General features: G+C 34.4%; 1 protein-coding gene across 3 annotated transcripts in view; it reads right to left on the reverse strand.

Annotated features, from left to right (window-relative positions):
- Positions 1-16,539, reverse strand: part of FAM185A (family with sequence similarity 185 member A) — a 90,168-nt gene that overhangs the window by 67,004 nt on the left and 6,625 nt on the right. For all 3 annotated transcript variants that reach the window (XR_006210778.1, XM_042965053.1, XM_007083963.2), the window contains exons 3-4: positions 6,450-6,542; positions 1,918-2,056 (exon numbers count right to left, since the gene is read on the reverse strand). Coding sequence is in view for 2 of the 3 variants with exons in the window: in XM_042965053.1 (XP_042820987.1) it covers positions 1,918-2,056; positions 6,450-6,542 (232 nt within the window). In the remaining variant the exon portion in view is untranslated. The remainder of the gene's footprint in view (positions 1-1,917; positions 2,057-6,449; positions 6,543-16,539) is intronic.

A 16,539-nucleotide genomic window follows, 5' to 3' on the forward strand; every position in this document is an offset into this window, starting at 1 on the left:
AACAAAGAATTCACTGCAATATATACTCAGAATTCCAGCTTGGGATGATCTTCAGAAGATATTCCTCCTTACTCAAATCCTAGTAGCTAGAACATAGGGACTTCCTTTCACTAGCCACAACTCTGATCTTCTCACCAACTAGGATGTAGGCCTAGAACATTGCCTGTTCTTCCATACCCATCCCACCTCCAAACTCCAAACTCCAGTAGCACATTCACATACTGACAAGGATGTCCTTTAGGACAAGGATGGAAATAAGGGTAGCATGAGAGAGGCAAGAAACGTAGGCTTGTCTGAAAGGTGATTAAAAAGTAGGCAGACACTGGTGTGACTAATAGGAGGGTTTCTTTCTTATTTCTTTCTCTTTTACATACTTACTATCACTGAAAAACCAAAGCAGATTGTGGGCCAAGGACCAGATGGAGGAAAGCAGGATTGTATAACATGTAAGCTTTTCTACAGTGGCAAATGGATCAAATTTTCCCTTCCCTTACTTCTTCTCACTGCTGTGCCAGTATTACAAATAAAGAAGATGACATTCAATCCTTTGATTACACCACTAGTTCTTTAAGGATAGGGATCATCTCCTGCCCAACTATGTACCCTTGGTGTCTGAAAGTATGGCACACAATAGGTGGTCAATATGTGTACTGAATGAATCAATAAATATAACTTCAATGAATGCTATGATTTGTCATCCAGAACCCCTTTATACCCAAGGCTCATTCTCCTAGCTGATGGGAGTACTGCTGACAGACAGCCCTCAGCTGTCAGCCCTCTTAGGGTATTACCTCAGCTGAAAAGAGCCATCTTGGCCCAAAATCATACTCCTTCCTGGGGCATCTTGCATCTAATGATTGGGGATCTAAAGGTCTAGCTTCCCTCACCTTAACTTGAGACAATTCTGAGGACCACCCCAGCTTTAGAGCTCCCCCTTGGGACTGCTGTGGCTGCATCAGGTCCAACCTCTCCAGTAGAAATTGGGCTTCCTTCCTTTGCACAGCATTGGTTCCAAGACGCCTCCCTAGTAAATGTGCTGCACTCGAATTTCCATCTCAGCGCCTGCTTTCAAGAAACCCAACCTGAGGACAACAGCCCAAGAGAGGATCCAGATCTGACTCAGATTTAAACCACGCAAGGAAAGGTATCTGACTTCATATTAAAGGTCAGTAAATATAAAAGGCTTTACAAAACTTAAGGAACAAATTATTTTATTCTTCGCAATTTGTTTCCATTTCAGCACTTTAAGTAATCAATAATCAAGAGACTTAAGAGTTTTTTTGAGGACTTCCTCAAAAAAAGCGCCTCTGTTTACTCTCATGTAAGCTATTAATGGCAAACTGTACCAAATTCAATTTTATCTAAGTTAAAAGAAAGCAAAAGAAATTAAACATTAATGGATTTAATGTAAATATGGTAAAAAGCACTGCAAAGATCAGTGCTGTTCTAATCACGGGTGTTAGTCAACATCTGACTTGATAAAGAACTGCTTTTCTACTAAAAGCTACTCAATATATTAAGTACAGTACTTTTCACTGCCATTACCAGAAATGCAATACTACATAAAAGTCATTATTAAAAAATGAAGAGTTACAAATCACTAGAACTATTCAAGGCACAGCTGAGCAAAAAATAAATGAAAAAATAAGTAACAAAAGGAAACGCATTAAAAACCAGAATTACTATTACCTTCAAATATAACAGCAAAATATTCAATATCTTGCCAAAATAAAATATAATAGTTTATGAGTCATTTTATTTTATGTTTGTTTAAAAAGATGATGAGTTTGCCATTAATTATTTAGAAGGCCAGCTTCCTAATGGCAGATCCTTCTTCAACTAAAGAGAAATAAGAGTCACCTCTTAAAAATTTATGTTATATGGAGTCTGAGATGTATTAGGCCTTTGTCATCTTACCATGAACACTTCCTAATGTAATATCCCCAGCAGCAGAAGACAGAAATGATGATTCTGTATAAAGATACTTGGCTTCCAGCAAACCATCTTCAGTAGATATATTAACTGTACTTCCCTGCAGTTTATCTATGGTCACAGTCTATCAAAAGAAAAACTCAAAATCAGTTCATTATAAAACAAAGACTGGTAAAAAGTCAAAATGGTACCCTCAGATTTAAATGGGCAACTAGATAAAAAGATACTACCCAGTACACAATCACTTTATTTACGTTGATTCTCTAGCTCTAATTATAATATTGTGAGCAACAATGTATTCTCTGTGGAATGTGGAGTAGACCCATTAAATTCCTTCACTTATTTAGATCTTTAATTTCTCTTAATGATGTTTTATATTTTCTTTGTAGAGTTCTTCAGCTTTTGTTAAATTTATTCCTATTTGGTATTTTCTAAGTGTTATTATAAATCTTTTTTTAAACTTCATTTTATCCTAATTGGCTTTTGTATGTGATCTTAAATCCAACAACTTCACTAAACTCACTAATTCTAATAATTTTCCTGATTTTTAAGAAAATTTTTCTACATGCATATTTACATTACCTGCAAGTGATAGTTTCTTTACTTCCTTTCCAATCCTTATATTAATGCATTTTTCCTGCTCTTTCCTGCCTAATTATCTGGCTCAGGTCTCCAACTCAACAGTGAACAAAAGCAAGGAGATAGCAAGCATCCTAAACTTATGTCTCTTCTCAGAGGGAAAACTTACAATATAGCGTCATCATTGAGTAAGATGTTTGCTCTAGATATCCTTTGGATCCTTTGTATCAGATTCCAACTATTTCAAATTTGTTTAAATTATAAATAGGCTTTTAATTTTAGCACATATTTTATCTGATTTTATTGTACTATCATGATTTTCTCCTGTCATCTGTTAATTAGTGAATACACTATCAATCATACAGTTTTTCCAGTTTACATCTAATAACAAAGTAGCTTTCTATTAAACAAAATGAAAAGAATTTTGTATCTATCCCTAAACTTCCCTAACAAAATTTAGTATGAATTTATGTTTCAAATATTGAACACAATATAAAATGAAGATATCCAGTAATAATTTCTAATCATCTCTATCAAAGTTCAAACAAACGTTTTATAAGCATCGAGTGTTAATTATGTCTGAGTGTTAATTACTTTTATGTTGACATAGAAACAGAATCACCAGGAAGGCATGCTACAATTTTGCCTGGCATCAAATTCAAGTATTACGCTGGGGTGTTTAAAGAAAGATCGATTTTCAACACATCATCACCACACTAGTGTCATCCACTCCTAATACGTTTTTCAAAAACTGATAAAAAATGAAAATATTATATAAGAAGAATTGAGTTTCAAGAATACTAAAATTTGTAAGTACAAAAAAGAGAAAGAAAAGCACTCAGAAGTTCCACCAGGAAGCAAATTAGAATTTCTTCACCCTCTGGATTTGAGATATATAACTTCCTTTTTTAGCTTTCAGTAAGTATATAATATGCACCTGATTGCTTCTTATCTACAGTTTCTTTTAAGCTAATTATAGACTCATAGGAATTTTCACTTTAAATCTAGTTTCAATAAATCAGTCAAAAAAAGATATTTTACCTACAATTCATTCAAATTTGCGAGAATATAGATATTTCACATTCCTCAGTGTTATAGCATAGGTGTAAAATTCCTGAAAAAATCTGTCCTTTACCTACAAAGTTCTTCATGAAAAGCTGCTTTATGCATGGCTTCAAACTCTCCAAGTATTTCCATAAAGCAGACAAGGAGGAACACTCTAGCTTTTTATAGATGGTGAGGCTGGTTTAGGCAATAACAAAAGATAAATACTGAAAGAATATTTGAAACTTAATTAAATTAGCAAAGGAGCACTTTTGATTAGACTCTCCCCACAACCAAATAAAGCCTTTATGAGACTCCTTATGAGTATCTGGAAATGGTCAAGGATTTACTTTGTTCATTAAACTCTAAATATTTTATTTTGTAGAAAACTAGAAAAATATCCTCCCCTGCTGTACCAAAGCAAATGAAAGCATGTGAAAGTACCACACCTTCCCCACTACAATAATATAGTTATTTTAACCAATCATTCCACAAAATTAACTTCAAAGAAATTCAAAATTCACTGAGGGCCACATATGATGCACTATATCAGATACAAACTAGAACAATTAAAGATAGGACACCATAGTTTATAGCAAAATGTTGAGGTTCTGATTTATAGTTATTTAATGCTAAGGGAACAAACAGACTCTTTGGATTAAACTGTATAGCTTGCTTATTAACAGAAGCAGCTGTTTAAAGAAAGAACAAAAAGTAGATCCAAAAATTAATACCTTCTTGACAGAGATATTGCTATAAATTAATTTTCTTTTCCATACAAGAAGGAAAGTTTTTCATAAGTTTAGTTATTATAAATCAACATATATAATAAAAATCAAACTTTAAGAAAGTACTGTGGCTTTGTAGCTCAGACTAAGAGAGGTCAAGTGACAACCATGTCATGAATTCATCCAACCATCAGAGGGAATGTATTTCTAGTTTCTCAGTACCAAACTTAGGATACTAAAATTAATGATACTATTTAGAAATAGACACTCCATTTAAAACAACATATTAAAAATGCTGTTAAGTGTTTACAGTACTCATTTTATTCTCACAATCTTGTGAATAGGAAAAACAAATAATACCATCCCTATTTTATGAATAATGGAACGAGACTCCGTAAAGTTAACTGGTAGATCTAGGACTAGTCATCTTTCCTGTGCTTTCACTTACCTTCACCATCATCATTATAGTAAATACCATATTAGAGATAACTATGTGCCAGACATTGTTTTAAGTACTTCATCTATATTAACTGATTTAATCCTCATTATAACCCTCTGAGTTAAGTCCATTACTATTATTCCACTTTTCAGAAAACCAAGACACAGAGGTTAAGTAACTTGTCTGAAGTTACAGAGCTTAGTAAGTGGCTGAGCCTGGAATTAAACCCAAGTAGTCTGGTTCTCAATTCTGTTCTCTTAACCAATTCAATATGCTGCCTCTCAAATATCTATAGCACACCTCTGTGAAAGTTATATATTAAGAGTAAATATATAAGCATTTATTTTATATAAAAACCCATAAACTTAGAAATATACTTTAAATATGAACACTATACACAATATAAAGAAATATCTACATTAACACAACACAAAACTCAATCAGGCAAGAAACAAAATAGTATAATAGAAAGTAGGAATAAATGAATATTTAATAAACCATGAAAGTTGGAACAAATATATAACTAATGAGTGGGAACAGCAGCTAATAATTAAGAAATGATTATAATTTTTCTTTGATACCTTTATTTGAATATCAAAATGTAATATTTTGGTAACTTAAATCATTTCAATTCACATAAGCTATGATTTAAAGGACAGATTTAAAGGAGCTGCAAAGTTGGTACAATTTCGCTTTTGCACTTCCAAGCCCACAGCAATCCAAGGGGTGAAACTAAATGCCATCTCAAAAAAGCTGCCACGTAAGGCCAGGCAGTATCTTTCAATACTTTCCTAGTTTAATTTAAAGGATAAATTCAAATATTTGGGTTTAAACAATGTCCTAAAGGTTCTAAGACACAGGTGATGGAAAATAAAAGTGATGATAGTAGAAACAGTTACTGTTAAAATCTACATTGTTTAATTATGCCAACAATAATTTACCTACAAGATATATTTATAACCTGTCCTCACCAATTATCTCAGAGAAAAGCTGAGTAGAGAATTTAAATTTACAAAGAAAGATTCTCACAAATTGTGTAAGTGTAAAATAAAAGGTGACCAAGATCTTTCTCAAAGATTTAAAACATTATCCATAATGTTAAGAAAACTGTGATAATTTATATTTCAAAATTACATCTATATTCTTCATTGTAGGCAAAATCACAGAAAGCAACAAAAGTTAACTTAAAAATACAAGCTATTTTAGAACAACCAAAAAATCCCTATAGGTAATAAAAGCTTTTGGAGAACAGTAATGCTACCTAATGGTGCCATCTTGTGGAAAATGCTGAAGAAAGTTGTTTTGAAATTCAACCTTTACTAGTCCAAAGGAAAAGTAAGCAGGTCTTAGAAAAATGCTCAAATAAACCTAACACATAAAAAAAATTAATCCTGATCATGGCAGTATAACTTAATGATCGATTTTAATCCATGTTCATAAACATCCCTTTAGAACTTGGATTAAACATTTATTATTTAAAGATGTTATTGATTCCAAATAAAGAACTAAAGAACTGTCAAAAGTATTAAGTCACAAGCTAAAATTTAAGTTGTATAATACTTGATCCGTTAAATTTCAAATTTTAATTTACTAATGAACTAAAATGCATTCAAAAGATGGAATATTATGCCACAAAGTTTGAAGAACCTACCTACAAGTTGTGTGAGCCAATTGGATACAAAACTGTAATTGCTAAAAAAAAAAAAAAAAAAAAGTTTCAATCTTACACTTTTATCTGATGCATGAATATTTATATTTCCATAAACTGTTCCCAGACAGATCACTTTGCCTCCTTTTGTTTGAACATGCAATTTTTGACTCTGAAAGACAAATACAAAAATATAGAGGAGAAAATAAATTTGATTGAGACTCATAAAAACATTTCCAACATTTTATACATTTCTTCTTAAATAATAATAAAGCAGAAAAAGAAACCAGGAATAAAACAGAAATACACTGTTTGGAATAATTACAACAACTAGGAAAGAGAGCCAACTGCTATTAAAGGGGTTAAATAAGTCATCTGTACTCATTAGAGAATAAGAAGAGATATTTGCGTGTTCCAGTAACTTCACTGAAGAAGCGTTTGGGAATATAAGATCATCATAACTGGGTAACTAAACATAAATGATGAAGAAGATGATAATAATTATTGTTATTGCTCATCATTATTAATACTTATCATTTTTAATAACAATAGTTATCACTACTTGGCATTTTCTTTGTACCAAATACAATGTTAACTACTTTATATGATCTATGATTTTAATCTTCACAACTCAGAAATAAGTGTTATATTTTTTCCCATTTACAGAGGAAGAAATCCAAGAATCAGAAAGGTACAGGACAGTTAGAAAACAACAAAATATAAATTAACAGAATCAAGCTCTGTATGATTTCAAAACCCACACTCCATGGCTGGAGTCTTTTGAAGAAGGATATAGTCACACTTAGGGCAACAGCCTAAGTTGCCCGTGATAAGGCAACAGAAGAATTGAAGGACTTGCCTAGAATGGTAGTTCTCAACTAAACATGATTTTGTCCCCCAGAGAACATTTGACAATGTCCAGAGATATTTTTCATTGTCACAATGTGTGCTATTTGCATTTAGTAGGTAGAGGCCAGGGATGCTTCTAAACATGCTACAGGGCACAGTTCAGCCCATGATAACAGGAAATTATCTGGCCTAAAATATCAATAGTGCCAAAGTTGAGAAACCATTTTTTGTTTTATGCCACAATGGCAGGAGGAAGAAAAATGACAAAAAAGATATCTTAGTATTATCAAATGAATCAAAAGATAAATGCCAAAAGAAAAAGAGAGAAATGCAAAGAAACTGACAGCAGCATAGTAGCTTCTGATTTAAAAAAAAAAAAATTTAAATCTGCACTCTTGTGATTATTTTGAGTACCTTTATACTTGAACAGTGCCTACAGAATCACCATCAATTTTTTTAATGGTAATATACTTTTTATTAAGTTATGAATTTTAATTCCAGTATAGTTAACATATAGTGTTATATTAGTTCCAGATGTATAGTACAGTAATTCAACAATTCAGTGCTCATCATGGTATGTGTAATCTCTATCATCTATTTCCTCTATCCCCCACTGACCTCCCTTCTGGTAACCATCAGTTTGTTCTCTATAGTTAAGAATCTGTTTCTTTCTTTGTCTCTCTCTCTCTGCTTTTTTGTTTTGTTTTCCTTGGCTTGTTTGTTCTGTTTCTTAAATTCCACATATGAATGCAGTCATATGGTATTTGTCTTTCTCTGACTTACTTTGCAGCGTAACACCCTCTAGGTCCATCCATGTTATCACAAATTGCAGGATCTCACTCTTTTTTATGTCTGAGTAATATTCCTGTGTGTGTGCATGCGTGTGTGAGCATGTACATGTACGTGTGTATATGTATACACACACCACATCTTATTTATTCGTGCATGTACTGATGGACACTTGGGTTGCTTCCTTATCTTGGCTATTGTAAATAATGTTGCAATCTTTCTAAATTAGTGTTTTTGTTTTCTTTGGGTAAATACCCAGTAATGCAATTACTAGATCATATGACATTTCTATTTTTAATTTTTCAAGGAACCTCCATACTGTTTTTTACAGTGGTGCACCAATGTATGTTCCCAAGCACATGAGGGCTTCATTTTTTCCACATCCTCACCACTTGTTATTTCTTATCTTTTTTGATACTAGCCATTCTGACTAGTGTGAGGTGATACCTCATTATGGTTTTGATTTGCATTTCCCTGATAATTAGTGATGTTGAGCACCTTTCCGTTTATCTGTTGGCTATCTATGTGTTTTATTTGGAAAAATGTCTATTCAGGTCTACTGCCCATTTTTCCATTGGATTTTCTGGTTTTTAGGTGTTAAGTTGTGCTAAGTTCTCTGTATATTTTGGATATTAACCCCTTATCAAATATATCATCACAAATATCTTCTCCCATTCACTAGAACGGTAACAAGGGTGAGAAGCAACTTCCTGAACTTCCTGTCCTGGACAAAACCAAGTTTCTTGTGTCTGATCATGTCAACGTGGGTGAGCCCATCAAGATAATTAGAAGGTGCTTACAGCTGAACACCAATCAAGTCTTCTTCCTGTTAGTGGATGGACACAGCACAGTGAGTGTGTCCACACCGATTTCTCAAGTATATGAAAGTGAGAAGGACAAAAATGGATTCCTGTATATGGTATATGCCTCTTAGGAGACATTTAGAATGAGATTGTCTGTATAAGACTAGAAAAATATGTCTGTTCTAGAATTTTTTAAACCTTTATCAAGGGGGAAAAAAAGGGATGTTACCAACTGAGATTGGTCAGTTCATCCAATCACAGATAATCAAACAGTAGTGTTCCTGCATAGGAATTTTAGGAAGTTATTTTCTTACTGCAAGCCAGAAAAACTGAGCTCCAAATGAGCATATTCAGCTTTGGAAAACTACATTATTTAACCTAGGCTGTTTTGTTTTCAAATTTAGAAGTTCAAAAATAAAATTCTTTGCATTCTAAAAAAAATATTTTGTTCATAATTTTCTTTGCTGTGTAAAACTTTTTCATTTTGTAATTCTGAGTTTTTTGTTTTTGTTTTGTTTTTTGCTTTTGCTTCCCTTTCCTGAGGAGACATATCCATAAATATATTGCTAGGGCTGATGCCCAAGAGATTATTTCCTATGTTTCCTTCTAGGAGTTCTATGGTTTTAGGTCTGATATTTAGGTCTTTAATCCATTTTGAGTTTGTTTTTGTGTATGATGTAAGAAAGTAGTCCACTTTCATTCTTTTGCCAAGTAGTTGTCCAGTTTTCCCAGCACCATTTATTGAAAAAAAATGTTTTTTCTCCATTGCATATTCTTGTCTCCTTTGTCACCAATTAATTGCCTATATAGGTGTGGGTTTATTTCTGGGCTCACTACCCTGTTCCACTGATCTATGCATCTATTTTTGTGCCACTACCATACTGTTTTGATTACTATAGCTTTGTAGTATATTTTGAAATCTGGGATTGTGACACCTCATTCTTCTTTCTCAAGACTGCTTTGGCTATTCAGGGTCTTTCATGGTTCCATACAAATCTTAGGATTATTTGATCTAGTTCTGTGACAGATGCTATTGGCATTTTGGCAGGGATTGGACTGAATCTGTAGATTGCTTGGGTAGTAAGGATACTTTAACAATATTAATTCTTCCAATCCGTGAGCATGGAATATCTTTCCATTTGTTTGTGTCATCTAGCTTCTAATTTTGATTATGAAACTGAAAGTATACGATACTGAGTTTTCAGAAGACAATATTCTAAATGCACATTCTAAAACTCAAGCACTGATGAGTGAACAATATAAAAGGAACTATGAATATTCTCATCCAATTAGTCATTCAACATGAAGATTTCATTGTGTATCTTTTACAATAAGAACCCAAACCATATCATTTTGCTAAAAGGACATATGATAGGATTCTTTAATCTTTTATGACATTTGTACAATTAAATTTATTTGAAATGGTTCACATGTGAACAGATACTAAAGGAAGGTTGTGGGAGATGCAGGAGAGAAGCATCAAAGGAAAAGACCTCAAAAGGGAAGGGCTGGAGAAGGTGCAAGGCCTTAGGACATGTTTACACAGCTGAACACTGCTGAGGCTCATAAGGAACGCCTAGAGCCATTAACATTGTCAAAGGCCGGATCCTCCTTCACACCTGACCCTTCCTAGTGATATAGAAACCAGTTAACTGGAAATTCAACCTTGAAAAGCTAAACCATTACATTGATTAACACACTTGCTTGGCTGACTTTATGCACATAGCCTTTAGCAATTATCCTAATAAAAAGAAGCTTCATTCTGGAGTGGGGGCCTCATTCCAACTAGAGTATGAGGACCTTCACTAACTGCACTTTGTTTGCAGACTCATCTTTTGCGACTCTGGGACAATTGGTGGAGTCGGCAGGATTCAGTGCAGCAGTCTTGGACTACTTCGGTTTACAGTCACAGGGGACCAAAGCGGAGCGGTAGGACAGGTAAGTCCCCGCTTTGGGATAGTGAAGTATGGGAAACTCCCAGTCTCAGGATCATGAAGCTTACTCTAACATACTGCGTACTTTATTGCGAAGTTCAGGAGTAAAAGTGAAAAGGGGAACCTTTGATGAGCTCTGGTACTTGGTTAAAAAACACTGCTATTGGTTTAATCCTTCTGGAAAAAATCTTTTAAACCTTAAACAATGGAGATTAATTACGAAAACGCTTACACATGCTCATCAAAATGGAGATATCATTTCTTTAAATGTTTGGTCTTTTATGCTCTTTGAGATGGCTTTACAGCCTTTACAGTCTGACTCAGAACAAAATATAATTTCATCTAAATTAAAAACTCATCAAGAAGAAGAAGATGAATTGGATTTTACATCTGATAGTTTTGAGGATGAATCTTCTTCCAAAGGAATCAAAGCTATATAGCACCTGAGGAAAATACTTTACCAGAATGGCCTCCGCCACCACCCACAAGTGATTAGAGCCAATTGTCTCTGGCTAGTCTACATCAGGATAGAGATTTTAAGGAATATTCCCAAGCAGCTGCCAAAACTCCTTTTGTTTCGGGAAACTTCCCTGTCTTCTCTGGCCCAACATAGACTGCCTGATTCCACTAAAGGAAAACAAAAACAAACCAAACAAATAATACAAAACAAAACAAAAATCGGTATCTGTTCGTCTATCTGAGCTGGCAGACTTTAGAACCATGTGAACTCTTTTCTTTGCCCTCTGCGCCTCTGTCTACCTTCAGGAAGATGTACGCTGTCAAAAGGCAAAGAAAACACTTCCTTAAACTTTAAATTTCCTCACTGGTTCCACGGGAAAAAATTAACAATGATAAACTTTTAAGAAAACACAGATAAAATATTAAGATAGACATGTCTTTTAACTTTATTCTACCAAGGTTGAGATAAATGGAATTTTTAAAATATACTGGTATAAGGTTAAAATTCCGCTTTTCTCTCTGTTCAAAAAACAGAGCTTTCTTTGACTGTTCTGCTCTTGATAAGACAATGTAAACAAAGGTTTTTTCTTTTCTCTTTGCCAAAAACACCAAAGCTTTAAGTTTCATCTTTATCAAGTCTTTGATTGCTTAGGTAAAACTTCTCAATATTAAAGGAACTAAGTTTTGCTAACAACTATATAATGCTATACATTCGCCTTTAGGATCTTTTATTGACACGTTAATTAAATAAATAAAATTTTAAGATTTATAATAATTTACAATCCTATTTAGGATATGCTTTATAATAACATCCTAAGGTTATAACAAACTTCCCAGGATTTAAATGGTTAATAAAACATATTTAATATTTAAACTAATTTACATTTGTTGGATTTGTCTTTCAAATTATCAACTTTAAATATAAAACTTTATTCTACTAAGGTTTATTAAAGGTCAAATAAACTCATGTTATCTCTGTTCCAATCTGTTAACAAAAGAATGACTTAAAGTAATGGTTAACTTTGCCTCATAGTTTTCATGGGTAATTGTTAAGATAGCTTTCAAAGTCTTTGGTAACCTAAAACATTTAAGTTTTGTTTGCATGATAAATTGAGATAAATTCATTGGATATCTAATGAGATAAAAAGCTAAAACACTAATCACTAAATATGGGCCTTTAGAAAAAGGCACAATAGGCCTTATTTTTGGATGGAATAGTCTTACACTTAAAGGTATTCATATGCATCCTTGTGTTATTGACTATGATTATGAAAATGACATTCAAGTTATGATATCAGCCAATAACCCTTATACTATTCAACCAGGAGATAAAATTGCTCAATTACTTACTCTTCCTTACACAGAGGGCCACAGCAATCCTGTTATCAGAACTGGAGGTTTTGGCAATACTGGAAAACAATTATATTGGCAAACTTTTTTGAAAGATCCTCGTCCCAAAATACATCTTAAAATTAATAATAAATCTTTTATAGGATTAGTAGACACTGGAGCTGACGTTACCATCATATCTGAAAAGTTTTGGCCTTCATCTTGGCCTGTTGAGAACATACCGGTAATTTTTACAGGACTTGGCTTCTTGGAATTAAAAGAAGTCAACAGATTATGAGATGTGAAGGACCTGAGGATCAGATAGTAACTCTTAAACCCTATGTGGCTAACATTGCCATTAATCTGTGGGGTAGAGATTTACTTCAACAATGGGGTGCACATATTAATATCCCATCTATATCTACTCAAAATAAAAATATAATATGTGCCATGGGATATGACCCACTGAAGGGATTAGATAAAAATCAACAAGGCATTAAAACACCCCTCGATATTTTCCCCAAACACAAAGCCACAAGGCTAGGATATCCAAATTTATCCTAGTGACCACTGCCAAAGAACAAAAATATGCGCTGCCTTTAAATGGCTTAATGATGAGCTCATATGGATAGAGCAGTGGCCGCTTTCTCAAGAAAAACCGGCAGCTTTAAAATCTTTAGTTTCTGAACAATAAGAAGCGGGACATATTGAACCTTAAATTAGTCTCTGGAAATCTCTGGTTTTTGTCATAAAAAAGAAATCTGGAAAATGGAGAATGCTGACTGATCTCTGAGCCCTAAATAAAATCCTACAACCTATGGGGGCTCTACAGCCTGGCCTTCCGAGTACAACCTGCTGCTATCCCTCAAGATTGGAAAATTATAATTATTGATCTTAAGGATTTTTTCTCCATTCCCTTAAACCCTAAAGATTCGGAGAGATTTGCATTCTCCGTTCCTGTAATTAATCATGAGGAGCCCATAAACAGATTTCAATGAAAAGTTTTAACTCAAGGAATGTTAAATAGTCCTACTCTTTGTCTGCTTTTTGTTGCAGAACCTCTCCAATATTTATGATCTCAGTTTCCTCATGCTAAGATCATCCATTACATGGATGACATCCTATTAGCTTTACCCTAACGACATGATTGACATGCACTCTTTTTAGCAGCTCAGGCAACCCTCTCAAAATATGGCCTCATTATTTCAGAAGACGAAATTCAATTTGAAGATCCCTTGTTCTATTTAGGTCAAAAATTAGTACAAAATTCAATAATGCCTCAAAATGTTCAAGTTCGTAGAGATACCTTGCATACTTTGAATGATTTCCAGAAGTTATTAGGAGACATTAACTGGTTACGTCCTACTCTAGGTATACCTACTTATCAACTGACTCATCTTTTTGATGTACGTAAAGGGGATTCCAATTTAAATAGCCCTACAAAATTAACTCCGGAAGCATCCCAAGAATTACAATGGATCGAACAAAAAATTGCTTCCTGTCGGTTTACTCGAATTGACCCCTCGCTACCTGTTTCCTTGTTAATTTTACCATCACCTCATTCTCCTATGGGAGTACTTTGGCAGGCTAATGGAATCACAGAATGGATATTTCTTTCTACCAAAGCCTTTAAAAAATTATCTACATAATTAGACAAAATAGGAATGTTAGTTTTTTTTTTTATTTTTTTAAAAAACTTTTTTTTTTTAACGTTTATTTATTTTTGAGACAGAGAGAGAGCATGAACGGGGGAGGGTCAGAGAGAGGGAGACACAGAATCTGAAACAGGCTTCAGGCTCTGAGCTGTCAGCACAGAAGCCCGACGCGGGGCTTGAACTCACAGACCATGAGATCATGACCTGAGCCGAAGTCGGCCGCCCAACCGACTGAGCCACCCAGGCGCCCCGGAATGTTAGTTTTTAAGGGTTGGGAGAAACTTAAGGAAATAACAGCCCAAGACCCTGAGACAATTATAGTACCTCTGTCCCATGCACAAATATCCATGGCATATCAGCAATGCATTTCATGGCAACTTGGAGTTGCAGATTATATAGGTCACATAGACAACCATTATCCTAAATCCAAATTAACTGAATTTATCAAAACCACCTCCTTTATCATGCCTCGAATTGTACAATTAGTACCTGTAAATGGACCTAATTATTTTACAGATGCCAACAAATCCAGTTATTCTGCATATTATGGTCCTACTTCTAAATATGTAAAATCCCCATATGCTTCAGTACAAAAGGCTGAACTCTTTACTCTTTGCCATATTTTTATTACTTAAGGATGTATCCTCCTCCATCAATATCTTAACGGATTCAGCCTATTCTAAACAAATGATTGAAAATTTGGAAACCATTAATATTTATTCAGATGGCTCAGAATGGTCTTATTTTTTTGAATACAACATTGTCTCCAACACCAATCCCATCCTATATACATTACTCACAAATGATCTCATTCTGGCCTCCCTGATCCCTCGACAGAAGGAAATGCTACAGCAGATTCCTATTGGCAGCTCCTGTTATTACAACACAAGATTTTCACAATCTGACTCATCTTAATGCTAAAGGCTTAAGTAAACACTTTTCTATTTCTCTTAAACTAGAGAAATTATCACAAACTGCCCCACTTGTGGGCCTATTGTCATTCCTCCATACTCTCAGGGGGTTAATCCCAGAGGTCAACAACCTAATGATTTATGACAAATGGATGTTACTTACGTTCTGCAATTTGGTCGCCTTGCATATGTACGTGTATCAATAGATACATATTCTGGTTTTGTATGGACTACACCTTTGTCAGGAGGAAAAACGGCCCATGTTATTCAGCATCTTTTAGAAGCATTTGCCACAACGGGACTCTCCCAGAATCTTAAAAATGACAATGGCCCTGCTTATACTTCTCACACTTTTCTTATATTTTGCCAAAAATGGGGGATTCATCATACTACAGGCATTCCTTTACAATCGACAAGATCAAGCTATTATTGAACATACTAATCATACATTAAAAACCATGTCACAAAAACAAAAACTTGGGGATATGACCTTGAATCCAAAGAATCAATTAATGAAAGCATTATTTACACTTAATTTTTTGGATTTAAGAGGTGAACAAAAGCTCACTGCAGCTGAAAAACATCACACAGTCTCTAATACCAGACCCTTTTTACAACCAATATTTTGGAAAAATGATAATAACCAATGGTGCCCTGGGTATGTTAAATTGTGAGGTCGAGGATTTGCTCTTATATCCACAGACGACGGGGCTAATCTGGCTCCCAGCCCGGCAATTAAAACCACGATATGAACAGATGGGCCAACAGAAAAAGAGTTGACAATTTTCGACCACTGGAGAAAGATATGGAAGAATTAAGCCTGAAGCAAGAGATTACAAAAACAAAGCAAAACAAAACAAAGCCAAACCTCCGACATGGGGACAGATGAAGAAGATGATTCTAGAAGCAGAACAGATCCTCCAAAAAACAGGAACACCTAAGCCTCTACTACTCTGTTCATTGCCGTGATGTCGGTTCTTACCCTTATCGTGAGCACTAAAGAGAATCACACATATTGGGCTTATATTCTAAATCCGCCTCTTAATAGATTAATTACATGGGATGATCCCTCTTTCCCAGTTTATGTAAATCATTCAGTCTGGTTGCCTGGACCTTATGATAATAGAGGCCCATTTAAACCAGAAGAAGAAGGAAAATAATCCCTGAATATTCTGTAGGTGCAGATGGGCCACCTATATGCTTTGGAACAGGTGAACACTGTGTTACAGTTCGTTCACAGGCATGGATAACAAAAATACCCAATGGGACTAATGTCTCTATATTATACTTATTACAGGGAGTCTCCATGAGAAGTCAAAGAATTACATAGGATCACCCTCCTAAATTGCCTCGATGTAAATTAAGAAAGATTATAAATCCTGAGGAATGGGTTAATTGGGAGCTCTGTAGAGGAGAGATTAATAGAGTCCTTCTTAATAC

This window comes from Panthera tigris, chromosome A2 (assembly GCF_018350195.1).
Source record: "Panthera tigris isolate Pti1 chromosome A2, P.tigris_Pti1_mat1.1, whole genome shotgun sequence".
NCBI classification, from domain to species: Eukaryota; Metazoa; Chordata; class Mammalia; order Carnivora; family Felidae; genus Panthera; species Panthera tigris.